General features: G+C 50.4%; 1 protein-coding gene across 6 annotated transcripts in view; it reads right to left on the bottom strand.

Moving 5' to 3' along the window:
- tnr (tenascin R (restrictin, janusin)) overlaps nucleotides 1–16,902 on the bottom strand; it is a 793,807-nt gene that overhangs the window by 503,091 nt on the left and 273,814 nt on the right. For 5 of the 6 annotated variants that reach the window (XM_072511798.1, XM_072511799.1, XM_072511802.1 and 2 more), the window contains 2 exons: nucleotides 11,198–11,361; nucleotides 7,625–7,775 (listed from right to left, as the gene is read on the bottom strand). In XM_072511798.1, the coding sequence (XP_072367899.1) occupies nucleotides 7,625–7,775; nucleotides 11,198–11,361 (315 nt within the window). The remainder of the gene's footprint in view (nucleotides 1–7,624; nucleotides 7,776–11,197; nucleotides 11,362–16,902) is intronic. The other variant, XM_072511800.1, reaches the window with a different exon arrangement.

Raw genomic sequence — 16,902 nt, forward strand, 5'->3', positions numbered from 1 at the left:
CGTTCCCCAGTGAGAGACAGTATGAGGGGGACCCCTTCCCAGTGAGATTCAGTGTTTGTGAAACCCGTTCCCCAGTGAGATTCAATGTTTGTTGAATACGTTTTCCAGTGAGATTCAATGTTAGTGGAACCCGTTCCTCAGTGAGATTCAGTGTTTGTGGAAACTGATCCCCAGTGAGATTCAATATTTGTGGAACCCGTTCCCCAGTGAGATTCAATGTTTGTGGAACCCGTTCCCCAGTGAGATTCAATGTTTGTGGAACCCGTTCCCAAGAAAGATTCAATGTTTGTGGAACCCATTCCTCTGTGAGATTCAATGTTTGTGGAACCCGTTCCCCAGTGATATTCAATGTTTGTTTAACCTGTTCCCCAGTGAGATTCAATGTTTGTGGAACCCGTTCCCCGGTGAGATTCAGTGTTTGTGCAACCCGTTCCGCAGTGAGAGTCAAGTTTTGTGGAACCTATTCCCCCGTGAGAGTCAGTATGAGGGGAACCCGTTCCCCAGTGAGATTCCATGTTTGTGGATCCCGTTCCCCAGTGAGACTCCATGTATGTGAAACCCGTTCCCCAGTGAGAGACAGTATGAGGGGGACCCGTTCCCAGTGAGATTCAATGTTTGTGGAAACATTCCCCAGTGAGAGTCAGTGTGTGTGGAACCCGTTCCCCAGTGAGAGTCAGTGTTTGTGGAACACATTCCCGAGTGAGATTACATTTTTGTGGAATCCGTTCCCCAGTGAGAATCAATGTTTGTGGAACCTATTCCCCACTGAGATTCATTGTTGTGTGAATCCGTTCCCCAGTGAGAATCAATGTTTGTGGAACCTATTCCCCAGTGAGATTCATTGTTGTGTGAATCCGTTCCCCAGTGAGAATCAATGTTTGTGGAACCCGTTCCCCAGTGAGAATCAATGTTTGTGGATCCTATTCCCCAGTGAGATTCATTGTTGTGTGAATCCGTTTCCCAGGGAGATTCAATGTTTGTTGAATCCGTTCCCCAGTGAGATTCAATGATTGTGGAACCCGTTCCTCTGTGAGATTCAGTGTTTGTGGAACCTGTTCCCCAGTGAGATTCAAAGTTTCTGGAACCCATTTCTCAGTGAGATTGAATGTTTGTGGAACCCGTTCCCCAGTGAGATTCAGTGTGTGTGGAATCCGCTACCCAGTGAGATTCAATGTTTGTGGAACCCGTTCCCCAGTGAGATTCAATGTTTGTGGAACCCATTCCCCAGTGAGATTCAATGTTTGTGGAACCCGTTCCCCAGTGAGATTCAGTGTGTGTGGAATCCGTTACCCAGTGAGATTCAATGTTTGTGGAACCCATTCCCCAGTGAGATTCAGTGTGTTTGGAATCCGTTACCCAGTGAGATTCAATGTTTGTGGAACCCGTTCCCCCGTGAGATTCAATGTTTGTGGAACTCGTTGCCCAGTGAGATTCAATGTTTGTGGAACCCGTTCTCCAGTGAGATTTAATGTCTGTGGAACCCGTTCCGCAGTGAGAGTCAAGCTTTGTGGAACCCGTTCCCCCGTGAGAGTCAGTATGAGGGGAATACGTTCCCCAGTGAGAATTAAGCTTTGTGGAACCCGTTCCCCAGTGAGATTCAGTGTGTTTGGAATCCGTTACCCAGTGAGATTCAATGTTTGTGGAACCCGTTCCCCAGTGAGATTCAGTGTTTGTGGAACGCGTTCCCCCGTGAGAGTCAGTATGAGGGGAATACGTTCCCCAGTGAGAATCAAGCTTTGTGGAACACATTCCCCAGTGAGAATCAATGTTTCTGAACACCGTTTCCCAGTGAGATTCAGTGTTTGTGGATCCCGTTCCTCAGTGAGATTCCCTGTGTGTGAACCCTGTTCCCCAGTGAGAGACAGTATGAGGGGGACCCGTTCCCAGTGAGATTCAGTGTTTGTCAAACCCGTTCCCCGGTGAGATCAAATGTTTGTGGAACCCGTTTCCCAGTGAGAATCAATGTTTGTCAAACCCGTTCCCCGGTGAGATCAAATGTTTGTGGAACCCGTTTCCCATTGAGATTCAATGTTTGTTGAATACGTTCTCCAGTGAGATTCAATGTTTGTGGAACCAGTTCCCCAGTGAGATTCAAAACTTGTGGAACCCATTCCCCAGTGAGATTCAATACTTGTGGAAACCATTCCTCAGTGAGATTCAATGTTTGTGGAAGCCGTTCCCCAGTGATATTCAATGTTTGTTTAACCCGTTCCCCAGTGAGATTCAATGTTTGTGGAACCCGTTCCGCAGTGAGAGTCAAGCTTTGTGGAACCCGTTCCCCCGTGAGAGTCAGTATGAGGGGAACCCGTTCCCCAGTGAGATTCCATGTATGTGAAACCCGTTTCCCAGTGAGAGACAGTATGAGGGGTACCCTTTCCCAGGGAGATTCATTGTTGTGTGAATCCGTTCCCCAGTGAGATTCATTGTTAATGGAACGCGTTCCCCAGTGAGATTCAGTGTTTGTGGAACCCGTTCCCCAGTGAGATTCAATGTTTGTGGAACCCGTTCCCCAGTGAGATTCAATGTTTGTGGAACCCGTTCCCCAGTGAGATTCAATGTTTGTGGAACGCGTTCCCACGTGAGATTTAGTTTGTGTGGAATCCGTTCCCCAGTGAGAATCAATGTTTGTGGAACCCGTTCCCCAGTGAGATTCAGTGTTTGTGGAACCCGTTCCCCAGTGAGATTCAGTTTGTGTGGAATCCGTTCCCCAGTGAGATTCAGTGTTTGTGGAACCCGTTCCCCAGTGAGATTCAATGTTTGTGGAATCCGTTCCCCAGTGAGGTTCAGTGTTTGTGGAACCTATTCCCCAGTGAGATTCAATATTTGTGGAACCCGTTCCACAGTGAGATTCAATGTTTGTGGAATCCGTTCCCCAGTGAGATTCAGTGTTTGTGGAACCTATTCCCCAGTGAGATTCAATATTTGTGGAACCCGTTCCGCAGTGAGATTCAATGTTTGTGGAACCCGTTCCCCAGTGAGATTGAATGTTTGTGGAATCCGTTCCCCGCTGAGATTCAATGTTTGTGGAACCCGTTCCCAAGTGAGATTCAATGTTTGTGGAACCCATTCCTCAGTGAGATTCAATGTTTGTGGAACCCGTTCCCCAGTGAGAATCAATGTTTGTGGAACCCGTTCCCCAGTAATATTCAATGTTTGTTTAACCCGTTCCCCAGTAAGATTCAATGTTTGTGGAACCCGTTCTCCAGTGAGATTTAGTGTTTGTGGAACCCGTTCCTCAGTGAGATTCCATGTTTGTTGATCCCGTTCCCCAGTGTGACTCCATGTATGTGAAACCCGTTCCCCAGTGAGAGACAGTATGAGGGGTACCCGTTCTCAGTGAGAGTCAAGCTTTGTGGAACCCGTTCCCCCGTGAGAGTCAGTATGAGGGGAACCCGTTCCCCAGTGATATTCAATGTTTGTGGAACCTATTCCCCAGTGAGATTCATTGTTGTGTGGAATCCGTTCCCCAGTGAGAGTCAATATTTGTGGAATCCGTTCCCCAGTGAGAATCAATGTTTGTGGAACCCGTTCCCCAGTGAGATTTAATGTTTGTGGAAACCGTTTCCCTGGGAGATTCAATGTTTGTTGAATCCGTTCCCCAGTGAGAATCAATGTTTGTGGAACCTGTTCCTCAGTGAGATTCAATGTTTGTGGAAACCGTTTCCCTGGGAGATTCAATGTTTGTTGAATCCGTTCCCCAGTGAGATTCAAAGTTTCTGGAACCCATTCCTCAGTATGATTGAATGTTTGTGGAACCCGTTCCCCAGTGAGATTCAGTGTGTGTGGAATCCGTTACCCAGTGAGATTCAGTGTTTGTGGAACGCGTTCCCTCGTGAGATTCAGTTTGTGTGGAATCCGTTCCCCAGTGAGATTCAATGTTTGTGGAACCCGTTCTCCAGTGAGATTTAATGTCTGTGGAACCCGTTCCGCAGTGAGAGTCAAGCTTTGTGGAACCCGTTCCCCCGTGAGAGTCAGTATCAGGGGAATACGTTCCCCAGTGAGAATCAAGCTTTGTGGAACCCGTTCCCCCGTGAGAGTCAATGTTTCTGGAACACATTCTCCAGTGAGAATCAATGTTTGTGCACACCGTTTCCCAGTGAGATTCAGTGTTTGTGGATCCCGTTCCTCAGTGAGATTCCCTGTTTGTGAACCCTGTTTCCCAGTGAGAGACAGTATGAGGGGGACCCGTTACCCAGTGAGAATCAATGTTTGTGAAACCCGTTCCCCAGTGAGATTCAATGTTTGTGGAACCCGTTCTCCAGTGAGATTCAATGTTTGTGGAACCAGTTCCCCAGTGAGATTCAATGTTTGTGGGACCCGTTCCCCAGTGAGATTCAATACTTGTGGAACCCATTCCCCAGTGAGATTCAATACTTGTGGAACCCATTCCTCAGTGAGATTCAATGTTTGTGGAACCCGTTCCCCAGTGAGATTCAGTGTTTGTGGAACCCGTTCCCCCGTGAGAGTCAGTATGAGGGGAACCCGTTCCCCAGTGAGATTCCATGTATGTGAAACCCGTTCCCCAGTGAGAGACAGTATGAGGGGTACACTTTCCCAGGGAGATTCATTGTTGTGTGAATCCGTTCCCCAGTGAGATTCAATGTTTGTGGAACCCGTTCCCCAGTGAGATTCATTGTTTATGGAACCCGTTCCCCAGTGAGATTCAATGTTTGTGGAACACATTCCCCAGTGAGATTCAAAGTTTCTGGAACCCATTTCTCAGTGAGATTCAATGTTTGTGGAACCCGTTCCGCAGTGAGATTCAGTGTGTGTGGAACCCGTTCCCCAGTGAGATTCAATGTTTGTGGAACCTATTCCCCAGTGGGATTGAATGTTTGTGGAATCCGTTCCCCAGTGAGATTCAATGTTTGTGGAACCCGTTCCCCAGTGAGATTCAATGTTTGTGGAACCCGTTCCCCAGTGAGATTCAAAGTTTGTGTGGAATCCGTTCCCCAGTGAGATTCAATGTTTGTGGAATCCGTTCCCCAGTGAGATTCAGTGTTTGTGGAACCTATTCCCCAGTGAGATTGAATGTTTGTGGAACCCGTTCCCCAGTGAGATTCAGTGTTTGTGGAACCCGTTCCCCAGTGAGATTCAATGTTTGTGGAACCCGTTCCCAAGTGAGATTCAATGTTTGTGGAACCCGTTCCCCAGTGAGATTCAATGTTTGTGGAACCCGTTCCCCGGTGAGATTCGGTATTTGTGGAACCCGTTGCGCAGTGATATTCAATGTTTGTTTAACCCGTTCCCCAGTGAGATTCAATGTTTGTGGAATCCGTTCCCCAGTGAGATTCAGTGTTTGTGGAACCTATTCCCCAGTGAGATTGAATGTTTGTGGAACCCGTTCCCCAGTGAGATTCCATGTATGTGAAACCCGTTCCCCAGTGAGAGACAGTATGAGGGGTACCCTTTCCCAGGGAGATTCATTGTTGTGTGAATCCGTTCCCCAGTGAGATTCAATGTTTATGGAACCCGTTCCCCAGTGAGATTCAATGTTTGTGGAACACATTCCCCAGTGAGATTCAAAGTTTCTGGAACCCATTTCTCAGTGAGATTCAATGTTTGTGGAACCCGTTCCGCAGTGAGATTCAGTGTGTGTGGAATCCGTTACTCAGTGAGATTCAATGTTTGTGGAACCCATTCCCCAGTGGGATTGAATGTTTGTGGAACCCATTCCCCAGTGAGATTCAGTGTGTGTGCAACGCGTTCCCCAGTGAGATTCAATGTTTGTGGAACCCGTTCCCCAGTGAGATTCAATGTTTGTGGAACCCATTCCCCAGTGAGATTCAGTTTGTGTGGAATCCGTTCCCCAGTGAGATTCAATGTTTGTGGCGTTCCCCAGTGAGATTCAGTGTTTGTGGAACCTATTCCCCAGTGAGATTCAATGTTTGTGGAACCCGTTCCCCAGTGAGATTCAGTTTGTGTGGAATCCGTTCCCCAGTGAGATTCAATGTTTGTGGCGTTCCCCAGTGAGATTCAATGTTTGTGGAACCCATTCCCCAGTGAGATTCAGTTTGTGTGGAATCCGTTCCCCAGTGAGATTCAATGTTTGTGGCGTTCCCCAGTGAGATTGAATGTTTGTGGAACCCGTTCCCCAGTGAGATTCAGTGTTTGTGGAACCCGTTCCCCAGTGAGATTCAGTGTTTGTGGAACCCGTTCCCCAGTGAGATTCAGTGTTTGTGGAACCCGTTCCCCAGTGAGATTCAATGTTTGTGGAACCCGTTCCCCAGTGAGATTCAATGTTTGTGGAACCCGTTCCCAAGTGAGATTCAATGTTTGTGGAACCCGTTCCCCAGTGATATTCAATGTTTGTGGAACCCGTTCCCCAGTGATATTCAATGTTTGTTTAACCCGTTCCCCAGTGAGATTCAATGTTTGTGGAACCCGTTCACAGTGAGATTCAATGTTTGTGGAACCCGTTCCCCAGTGATATTCAATGTTTGTGGAACCCGTTCTCCAGTGAGATTTCATGTCTGTGGAAACCGTTCCGCAGTGAGAGTCAAGCTTTGTGGAACCCGTTCCCCCGTGAGTGATGAGCTGCGTCAGTTCCTGCTCAGCAGGCGTATAGCCTCCAGCAGGACCACCAGCTACAACCCCCGGGGAAACGGGCAAGTAGAACGGGAGAATGGGACGGTTTGGAGGGCCATCCAGCTGGCCCTACGGTCCAGGAACCTCCCAGCCTCTCGTTGGCAGGAGGTCCTCCCTGACCCTCTGCACTCCATCCGGTCACTATTGTGCACCGCCACTAACAACCCACCCCATGAACGTGTTTTTGCCTTCCCCAGGAAGTCCACATCCGGGGTGTCGCTCCCAACTTGGCTCGCTGCTCCAGGACCGGTCCTTCTCCGTAGGTACGTCCGACTCCACAAGGCGGACCCCTTGGTGGACAGGGTTCACCTGCTCCACGCCAACCCTCAATATGCCTACGTTGAGTTCCCCAATGGCCGCTAAGATACTGTCTCACTCAGGGACCTGGCACCGTCATGTTCCACCCCAACCCCCCCCCCACCACCAATGCGCCCCCCCCCCCCCCCCCACCTCCCACCGCGCCGCCAATATTGACCCCACCAGACCACCACCCCCTCCCCTTTTCCGCACAAGAGGACGAAGAGGACTTCAGCAAGCTCCCGGAGTTCCCCGATGACTGGCCAGCATCAGCACCGCCACCACCGCCAGCATCGACTTCGCCACCACCGTTACGCCGTTCCCAACGAAGCACCGAAGCACCAAAGCACAAAGGCTGAACCTTTGACGGACTCCGGACCGTCAACATGGACTTTTCTTCCCCTACCACTGTACATAATTGCACTAATTGTATATAGTTTCACGTCACCCCCGCCGGACTCTATTTTAACAGGGGGTGAATGTAGTGAACCACTGTAATAGGAGATGGACCTGCACTACAGGTTCGCCGGTAGCTCCTGCTGGCTGGCTCCGCCCACGGAGAACTGTATAAATATGCATGACCTCCAGTGCCCTGCCATTTCGCCAGCTGCAGCAGGAGGCCACACACCTGACTGTAATAAAGCCACAGTTGTACCGAACTTTAGTCTTTGTGCAATTGATCGTGCATCAGCCTGCACTCTTGCTGAATATTTGTTTTGTGAAAAGTGCTTTAACTCACGGGTTGACACTGTTGTTGTTGCTGGTGAGCTCCTGCTCTTCTCTTTGAGTGCGACCAAGTTCACGGTGTAATCCTCACCAGGCCTCAAGCCTGACTGATTAAAAGACGTGACAGTGCTGGGAAGTTGCACTACCATCCCCCCTTCATTACTCTGAAAAACAGATGAGACAGAGTCAGAGAAAACCAAGAGTAGGGGAGACAGAAGGGAAGGGGTAGGTCCTAGGGAGACAGCTTCCATGTGAGGGGCAAAGGAGTGGGAGATGGGGAGTGGTTGATGAAAAAAAAGTGAAGAGAGATGAGTGAGACGGGAAGAGTTGGGTGAAAGGCGGAGAGTAAAAAGGGTGGGGTGAAAGAGAAAGCCCCTGATCCTCTCATCTCAGACCAGACATACCCCCCAAGAAGTACTGGGGCATCCCTCGAAAATACCATTGCAGCGACACGGTGCAAACTGCCAGGAAGTTCACATTTCTGTGGGCAATTCCATTGCGCCCAGCGGCTCACCAGGAAGTCTCCAATTTAGAGTTGGGGACTTTTGGACATCTCCGACTTACCGACTTACCATTGCTGACAGGAAAACGGAGACAGAAAACCCCTCAATTAACAGTTGAGTAATCATGCAACCGAGCCCCCGAGTCACTCACACTGGCCTTCTGACCCCCCTCCAACTTCCAACTTTCCACCAAGTCAAATTGACTACCGCACATTACCCAACCACAACGTCCAAGCCCTGACTCCACCCTGATTCCCTCGCACCCAGCAAACCCCCGGACTCCCCCTGAGATTCCACTCCAGCTCTCACTGACCTGATGAGTCCAGCCTGACAATGCCTCCCAACCTGACCCACCCACACACTCAACCAATCTGCCACCCAATCCACTTACCCATTTCCCTCTGCAAGCCCACCTACTTACACAGCTACACCAAACAAACACAATCAACATCTGGGGGTTACCATTGATTAGAAACTGAACTGGACTCGCCACATTAATACTGTGGCTACTCGCGCAGGTCAAAGGCTTGGAATCCTGTGGTGAGTAACTCACCTCCTGACCCCCAAAGCCTGTCCACCATCTACAAGGCACAAGTCAGGAGTGTAATGGATCCTTCCCTGGATCCCGTTTCCCAGTGAGATTCAATGTTTGTGGAACCCGTTCCCCAGTGAAAACCACCCAACTCTTCCCCTCTCACTCATCTCTCTTCACTTTTTTCTCCAACAACACTCAAGAAGCTCGACACCATCCAGGACAAAGCAGCCGCTTGATTGCTTCCCCTTCCACAAACTTTCACTCCCTCCTCCACCACCGCCGAACAGTGGCAACCGCGTGTACCATCTACAAGATGCACTGCAGGAACTCACCAAGGTTCCTTAGACAGCACCTTCCAAATCCACGACCACTATCATCGAGAAGGAAAAGAGTAGCAGATACCTGGGAACCCCACCAGCTAGAGGTTCCCCTTCAAGTCACTCAACACCCCAACTTGAAAATGTGTCACTGGGACAAAATCCTGGAACTCCCTCACTAACAGCACTGTGGGTGTACCTACACCTGAAGGACTGCAGTGGTTCAAGAAGGCAACTCACCACAACCTTCTGAAGGGCAACTAGGGATGGGCAATAAAGACTGGCCGAGCCAGCGACACCCACATGAGTAAACACTGAGACCAGAATGCTATAAAAACAGACTGGCATGTCTTCCCTCAGCATCCAGCATTACCTAAAGTATCTGAAATGAAAAATCACTGCCATCTTGGTACAGAAAAGGAGGCATGGAGCGTCAATCTGACAATGACACACACTCCTTGGAAAACATGCGGCAGAGAGTGGAGTGAGGAAGAAGAAAAGGAAAGAGGGAGCGGCAATAACAATGGAAGACAGAAGGAAGAGAGAGGGGTGAGCGAAGAGGTGAGAGAAAAGGATGGGAGTGGGGTAGAGATTTGAGGAAGTAGGTGAAGAAAGCAATTTGAGAAAGAAAGAGAGGGAGAGGTGGGGGAATGGAGAGGTTGGATTTGATAATGACTGGGTACATTTAATGATCAACCAATAGTTTGTTCTCTGCGCTAAACATTTATACCACTTACTAAATGTAAAGAGGTTCATCAGCTCACAATTCCGCGCTCAGTTTCCGAGTCAAATCTAAATGACTATTTCAGCACACGCCAGGACAGCCGTGCATCGGATTGTTCCAAACACCAGACAAATCCAGACACAAGACATCTGGCTGAATATCACATCAAGACACCAGACATCTGGCTGAAAATCTCACATTGAGACTCCAGGCATCTGTCTGAATATCACACTGAGGCACCAGGGGGGCGATTCTCCACAAGTGCCCGCGCAGTCGTGAACGCCATCGCTTTTCATGACGGCACGAACAGGGCCCGGGCACGACCTATTCTGGCCCACACATGGGGCCAGCACGGCGCTGGAGCGGTTCACGCCACTCCAGCGTCCTTACATGGCGCCAAATGGGCGCTGCGCCAACCCCTGCATGCGCAGTTGGGGCAGCCCAATCCTGCGCATGCGCGGGGAACTTCTTACGCGCGCCGGCACACATCACATCGACACACCAAACATCTGTCTGAATGTAATAATAATCTTTATTGTCACAAGTAGGCTTACAATGAAGTTAATGTGAAAAGCCCCAAATCGTCACACTCCATCGTCAGTTCGAGAACAGATAGGTAATTTGGTCATTCTGAATTCTCCCTAACAGCATGTCTTTCGGGTCTTCACATTGAGACTCCAGACATCTGTCTGAATGTCACATTGAGACTCCAGACATCTGGCTGAATATCACACTGAGACTTATTACATTCAGACAGATGTTTGGTGTGTCGATGTGATATTCAGTCAGATATCTGCTGTCTCAATGCGATATTTAGTTCATAGATCATAGAATTTACAGTGTAGAAAGAGGCCATTCAACCCATCGAGTCTGCAACGGCCCATGGAAAGATCACCCTACTTTGGCCTCCACCCTATCCCCGTAACCCAGTAACCCATCTAACCTTTTTGGACACTAAGGGCAATTAATTTAGTATGGCCAATCCACCTAACCTGCACGTCTTTGGACTGTGGCAGGAAACCGGAGCACCCGGAGAAAACCCACGCACACACGGGGAGGATGTGCAGACTCCGCACAGACAGTGACCCAAGCCGGGAATCAAACCTGGGACCCTGGAGCTGTAAAGCAACTGTGCTAACCACTGTGCTACCGTGCCGTTAGATGTCTGGATATGTGTGATTTTACGTAACAGCCAAACACCTGGCTGAATATCACATCCAGACACCAGGCTCAATATCACTGCCAGGCAGCAGATGTCTGGCTGAATATCATATCCAGACACCAGACTCGTAGCACATTGAGCACAAGACATCTGGCAGAAACGCAAGGTGAGACACTCGACAACTGGTTGAATATTAAATTGAGATACTTGGCTGGAATTTGGAGCTATAATTAGCAAGGTCGTGACATATGGACTCTCTTTGATAAGGTTTATTGACTTCTCTGCTTTGCTCCCCAGAGATGCATGCTGAGCTCCCCAAGAGTGTGCGCATTGGCGATGGTTTACCTTTGCAATAAAACTGATCTCCCAGCCATCAATCAGAACGTGAAGAGGTTCCCATTGTACCACCACTGCTGTCTCGGAGAGGGATTTGAAATGAAGGCCATGTGGAGTGGGCAGATCTGTGGAGAGATGGCGAACATCACTCACAACTAGCCGAGGAGATTGTTCTGTGGGATGTCAAACATATTCAAACCATTCACATATCAGGATGTTAATATCTGTTGCTGCTGCATCGAAGAAAGAAAAGCTGACAACATTTCTCCAAAACCTTTCACCAGTCCATTAGGTCCGAGAATGCGTCAGAGCCATTGATCCAATTTTCAACTGTGTCACCATTGTAATGAGGAAAAGTCTTTGCACAGGCAGATCAAAAAAGAGCAATTAGACCATGAGCAGGAAATTGGTTTCTCAGTGTTGCTGAGGGTGTTCTGCACTGTCAGAGGGTCAGTACTGAGGGAGTGCTGCACTGTCAGAGGGCCAGTACTGAGGGTGTTCTGCACTGTCAGAGGGCCAGTACTGAGGGTGTTCTGCACTGTCAGAGGGCCAGTACTGAGGGAGTGCTGCACTGTCAGAGGGCCAGTACTGAGGGTGTTCTGCACTGTCAGAGGGTCAGTACTGAGGGAGTGCTGCATTGTCAGAGAGTCAGTACTGAGGGAGTGCTGCATTGTCAGAGGGCCAGTACTGAGGAAGTGCTGCACTGTCAGAGCGTCAGTACTGAGGGAGTGCTGCCCTGTCAGAGAGTCAGTACTGAGGGAATGCTGCGCTGTCAGAGGGTCAGTACTGAGGGAGTGCTGCGCTGTCAGAGGGTCAGTACTGAGGGAGTGCTGCACTGTCAGAGGGTCAGTACTGAGGGAGTGCTGCACTGTCAGAGGGTCAGTACTGAGGGATTGCTGCACTGTCGAGGGTCAGTACTGTGGGAGTGCTGCACTGTCAGTGGGTCAGTACTGAGGGAGTGCTGCACTGTCAGAGGGTCAGTACTGAGGGAGTGCTGCACTGTCAGAGGGTCAGTACTGAGAGAGTGCTGCATTGTCAGGGGGTCAGTACTGAGGGAGTGCTGCACTGTCATAGGGTCAGTACTGGGGGAGTGCTACGCTGTCAGAGGGTCAGTACTGAGGGAGTGCTGCACTGTCAGAGGGTCTGTACTGACAGAGTGCTGCACTGTCAGAGGGTCAGTGCTGAGGGAGTGCTGCATTATCATAGGGTCAATAAGTACTGAGGAAGTGCTGCACTGTTAAGTCAGTACTGAGGGGGTGTTGCACTGTCAGAGGGTCAGTACTGAGGGAGTGCTGCGCTGTCAGAGGGTCAGTACTGAGGGAGTGCTGCACTGTCAGAGGGTCAGTACTGAGGGATTGCTGCACTGTCATAGGGTCAGTACTGAGGGAGTGCTACGCTGTCAGAGGGTCAGTACTGAGGGAGTGCTGCTCTGTCAGAGGGTCTGTACTGACAGAGTGCTGCACTGTCAGAGGAAAGTGTGCAGAGGAGATTTACCAGGATGTTGCCTGGGCTGGAGAGTTTTAGTCATGAAACGAGATTGGATAGACTGGGGTTGTTTTCCTTGGAGCAGAGGAGACTAAGGGGGGGGGGGGGCATGATTGAGATGAATAAAATTATGAGGCGCATAGATAGAGTAGACAGGGAAAAGCTTTTCCCCTTGGTGGAGGTATCAATGACCAGGAGATATAGATTTAAGGTAAACGGCAGGAGGTTTAGAGGGGATGTGAGGAAAAACCTTTTTACCCAGGCGGTGGTGGGGAGTTTGAAACTCGCTACCTGAAGGAATGGTGGGGCAGAGACCTTCATAACATGTAAGAAGTATTTAGATGTGCACTTGCGATACCAAAACATACAAGGCTATTGGACAAGTGCTAGGAAACAGGATCAGAATAGTTAGGTATTTTTTTTTGACTGGTGCACACTTGAAGGGGCGAAGGGCCTTTTCTGTGCTGTGTGACTACTGTATGTGGCCTCACGACCCTTAAGGTCGACCCACCTTCCTGTTTGCGAACCTCACCCCGGATTGCAAACCCGTCGCCACCAGGAACAGACGGTACAGTGCCCAGGACAGGACCTTCATCAGGTCGGAGGTCCAGCGGCTACTGCGGGAAGGCATCATTGAGGCCAGCAACAGCCCCTGGAGAGCCCAAGTGGTAGTTGTAAAGACTGGAGAGAAACACAGGATGGTCATTGGCTACAGTCAGACCATCAATCGGTACACACAGCTCGACGCGTACCCCCTCCCACGCATATCTGATATGGTCAATCAGATTGCACAGTGCCAGGTCTTCTCTACAGTGGACCTGAAATCTGACCACCACCAGCTCCCCATCTGCAAGGCGGACTGCCAATATACGGCGTTCGAAGAAGACGGCCGCCTTTACCACTTCCTTAGGGTTCCCTTCGGCGTCACTAATGGGGTCTCGGTCTTCCAACGGGAGATGGACTGAATGGTTGACCTGTACGGACTGTGGGCCACCTTCCCGTACCTGGATAACATCACCATCTGCGGCCGCGACCAGCAGGACCACGACGCTAACCTTTCCAAATTTCTCCACACAGCCAAACTCTTGAACCTAACGTATAACAAGGAGAAGTGTGTGTTCAGCACCAACCACTTAGCCATCCTTGGCTATGTGGTGCAAAATGGAGTTCTTGGGCCTGACGCCGATTGCATGCGCCCCCTCATGGAACTCCCCCTCTCCCACTGCTCCAAGGCCCTCAAACGATGCCTGGGATTCTTCTCATACTATGCCCAGTGGGTCCCTAACTATGCGGACAAGACCCGCCCACTCATTCACTCCACAGTTTTCTCCCTGCCGGCTGAGGCTCACCAGGCCTTCAACCGTATCAAGGCCGATATCGCCAAGGCCGTGATGCATGCGGTCGACGAGACCCTCCCTTTCAAGTTGAGAGCGATGCATCAGACGTCACTCTAGCCGCCACCCTCAACTAGGCAGGCAGACCCGTGGCATTCTTTTCCCGCACCCTCCACGCCTCAGAACTTCGGCACTTCTCCGTCGAAAAGGAGGCCCAAGCCATCGTTGAAGCTGTGCGGCATTGGAGGCAGGAGATTCACTCTCCTCACTGACCAACGGTCGGTTGCCTTCATGTTCAATAACACACAGCGGGGCAAGGTCATAGAACATAGAACATAGAAAATACAGCACAGAACAGGCCCTTCGGCCCACGATGTTGTGCCGAACCTTTGTCCTAGATTAATCATAGATTATCATTGAATTTACAGTGCAGAAGGAGGCCATTCAGCCCTTTGAGTCTGCACCGGCTCTTGGAAAAAGCACCCTACCCAAACTCAACACCTCCACCCAACACCAAGGGCAATTTTGGACACGAAGGACACTTTATCATGGCCAATCCACCTAACCCGCACATCTTTGGACTGTGGGAGGAAACCGGAGCACCCGGAGGAAACCCACGCAGACATGGGGAGGATGTGCAGACTCCGCACAGACAGTGATCCAAGCCGGAATCGAACCTGGGACCCTGGCGCTGTGAAGCAATGGTGCTATCCACAATGCTACCGTGCTGCCCGTAAGAACAAATAAATCGACACTACATCATTTTACCGTAATCCATGTACCTATCCAATAGCTGCTTGAAGGTCCCTAATGTTTCCGACTCAACTACTTCCACAGGCAGTGCATTCCATGCCCCCACTACTCTCTGGGTAAAGAACCTACCTCTGATATCCCTCCTATATCTTCCACCTTTCACTTTAAATTTATGTCCCCTTGTAATGGTTTGTTCCACCCGGGGAAAATGTCTCTGACTGTCTACTCTATCTATTCCCCTGATCATCTTATAAACCTCTATCAAGTCGCCCCTCATCTGTCATGATATTCAAACACACACATCATGATGGACACACCAACAGGCAAATCAGAGCACACAACACCACAACCAATCACAGACAAGAACACCAACCACATAAAAAGCACGAGCACGACACCTGGTAGTCAGTAGGTCTGGGGACAAAGAAACAAGGAAGAGCTGTTAAAACATCACAAGCAGGGAACCCCCACGTGCAGAGTGCAAAGACCAAACTGTACATAGTAAGTTTGAATAAAATAGCGTTGTACCATATACAACCGTGTTGGCTCATCTGTGTGTCAGAACACCCAACACCACATGGTACAGGAGTGGATCGATACCTGCCTACTAACCTGCCATTCTGGACATGGACCACACCGACGGACCGCAGCCGTTGCAGGTCGCGGGGAACCTAGGTTCCAATTGGAAGCTCTTCAGGCAGCGATTTGACCTGTACATCCGTGCCACCGAAAAACAGAGTGCCTCGGATGAAACGAAGATTGCAATGCTCCTCTTCTACGCAGGTCAGCACGCCACCGACGTCTTCAACTCACTGGTGTTCGAAGAGGGCGAAAACCAGTCCAAATATGACACGGTCATCCTCAAGCTGGACCAGCACTTTCAAGTTGAAGTAAATGAAAGTTTTGAAAGATACCTCTTTCAGCAACGCCTGCAAGGTAAGGAGGAGCTTTTTCAACCCTTCTTGACGCACCTCCGGATTCTAGCGCAATCCTGCGGTTACGGCACCATCACAGAGTCCATGATCAGGGACCAGATTGTTTTTGGCCTTGCCTCTAGTGGCCTACGCCAGCAGCTTCTTAAAATAAAAAGCCTCACCTTAGCGTCTGCTGTGGAAGCCTGTGTCCTCCACGAAAATGCTACCTGCCGTTTTGCCCGATTTCAGGCGTCCGAGTTGGCACGGAGGGGGTCCCCAGCCGTCGAATCGGCAAGCCAGGCCGCCCACGACGTCGAACGCATCCAGGCCGTCGATTACTTCCCGACCCACGGCCCGGACGACAGCGGCCGCTTCCCGCGCTTTTCGCGGTCTCCCGCGCAGGTGCGCGCCAAAAATAACGGCCACAACGAGGGACGCACTGCGCAGGCGCGCCCACCGCAAGATCGCACTGCGCATGCGCAGTGGCGCAACGAACGCCGTGACGTCATGACGTGCGGCAATTGTGGAGCTCTACATTTAAAAGGGCAATGTCCTGCAAAAAACCGACAGTGCCTCAGATGTGGCAAGATGGGCCACTACGCAGCCCACTGTCGTTCGGCTCAACCCATGGATCCGGCGCATCCTCGACAATCTCGCAGACAAGTCAGGACCGTCCAGCCCACGCATCAAGACTTCCAGTTAAGTGATGCAGATGACCAGGATGCCTTCCGCGTTTCCGTCATCGATGTCAACAAGGTCAATGCCATCAATCCAGCCGATGAGTGGTGTGCCACCCTGACGGTCAACCGATCGCGCGTCGCCTTCCGTCTGGACACCGGCGCATCCGCCAACCTGATTGCATATTCTGCAGTCCAGGCCATGAAGGTCAAACCACCCATCACGCCATCCCGGCTCAAGATGGTTGACTATAACGGGAACGTCATCCCGTCCATAGGATCTTGCCAGCTACAGGTAACTCACAAGATGCACACGGCCACACTCCCCTTCGAAGTTGTCGGCTCATCAAAGGACTCGTTACTGGGCGCACAGGCGTGTAAGGTCCTTCACCTGGTACAGCGCATTATGTCTCTCTCTCTCCAGATGAGATATCCGACTTCCCGGATGCCGAGTTCCACGCAAATCTCCATTCCCTCCTTGCTCACAACCAGGAGGTTTTTGAAGGCATGGGGACATTGCCATACACGTACAAGATTCGACTCAGACCGGA

This window comes from Scyliorhinus torazame, chromosome 7, assembly GCF_047496885.1.
Source record: "Scyliorhinus torazame isolate Kashiwa2021f chromosome 7, sScyTor2.1, whole genome shotgun sequence".
NCBI lineage: Eukaryota > Metazoa > Chordata > Chondrichthyes > Carcharhiniformes > Scyliorhinidae > Scyliorhinus > Scyliorhinus torazame.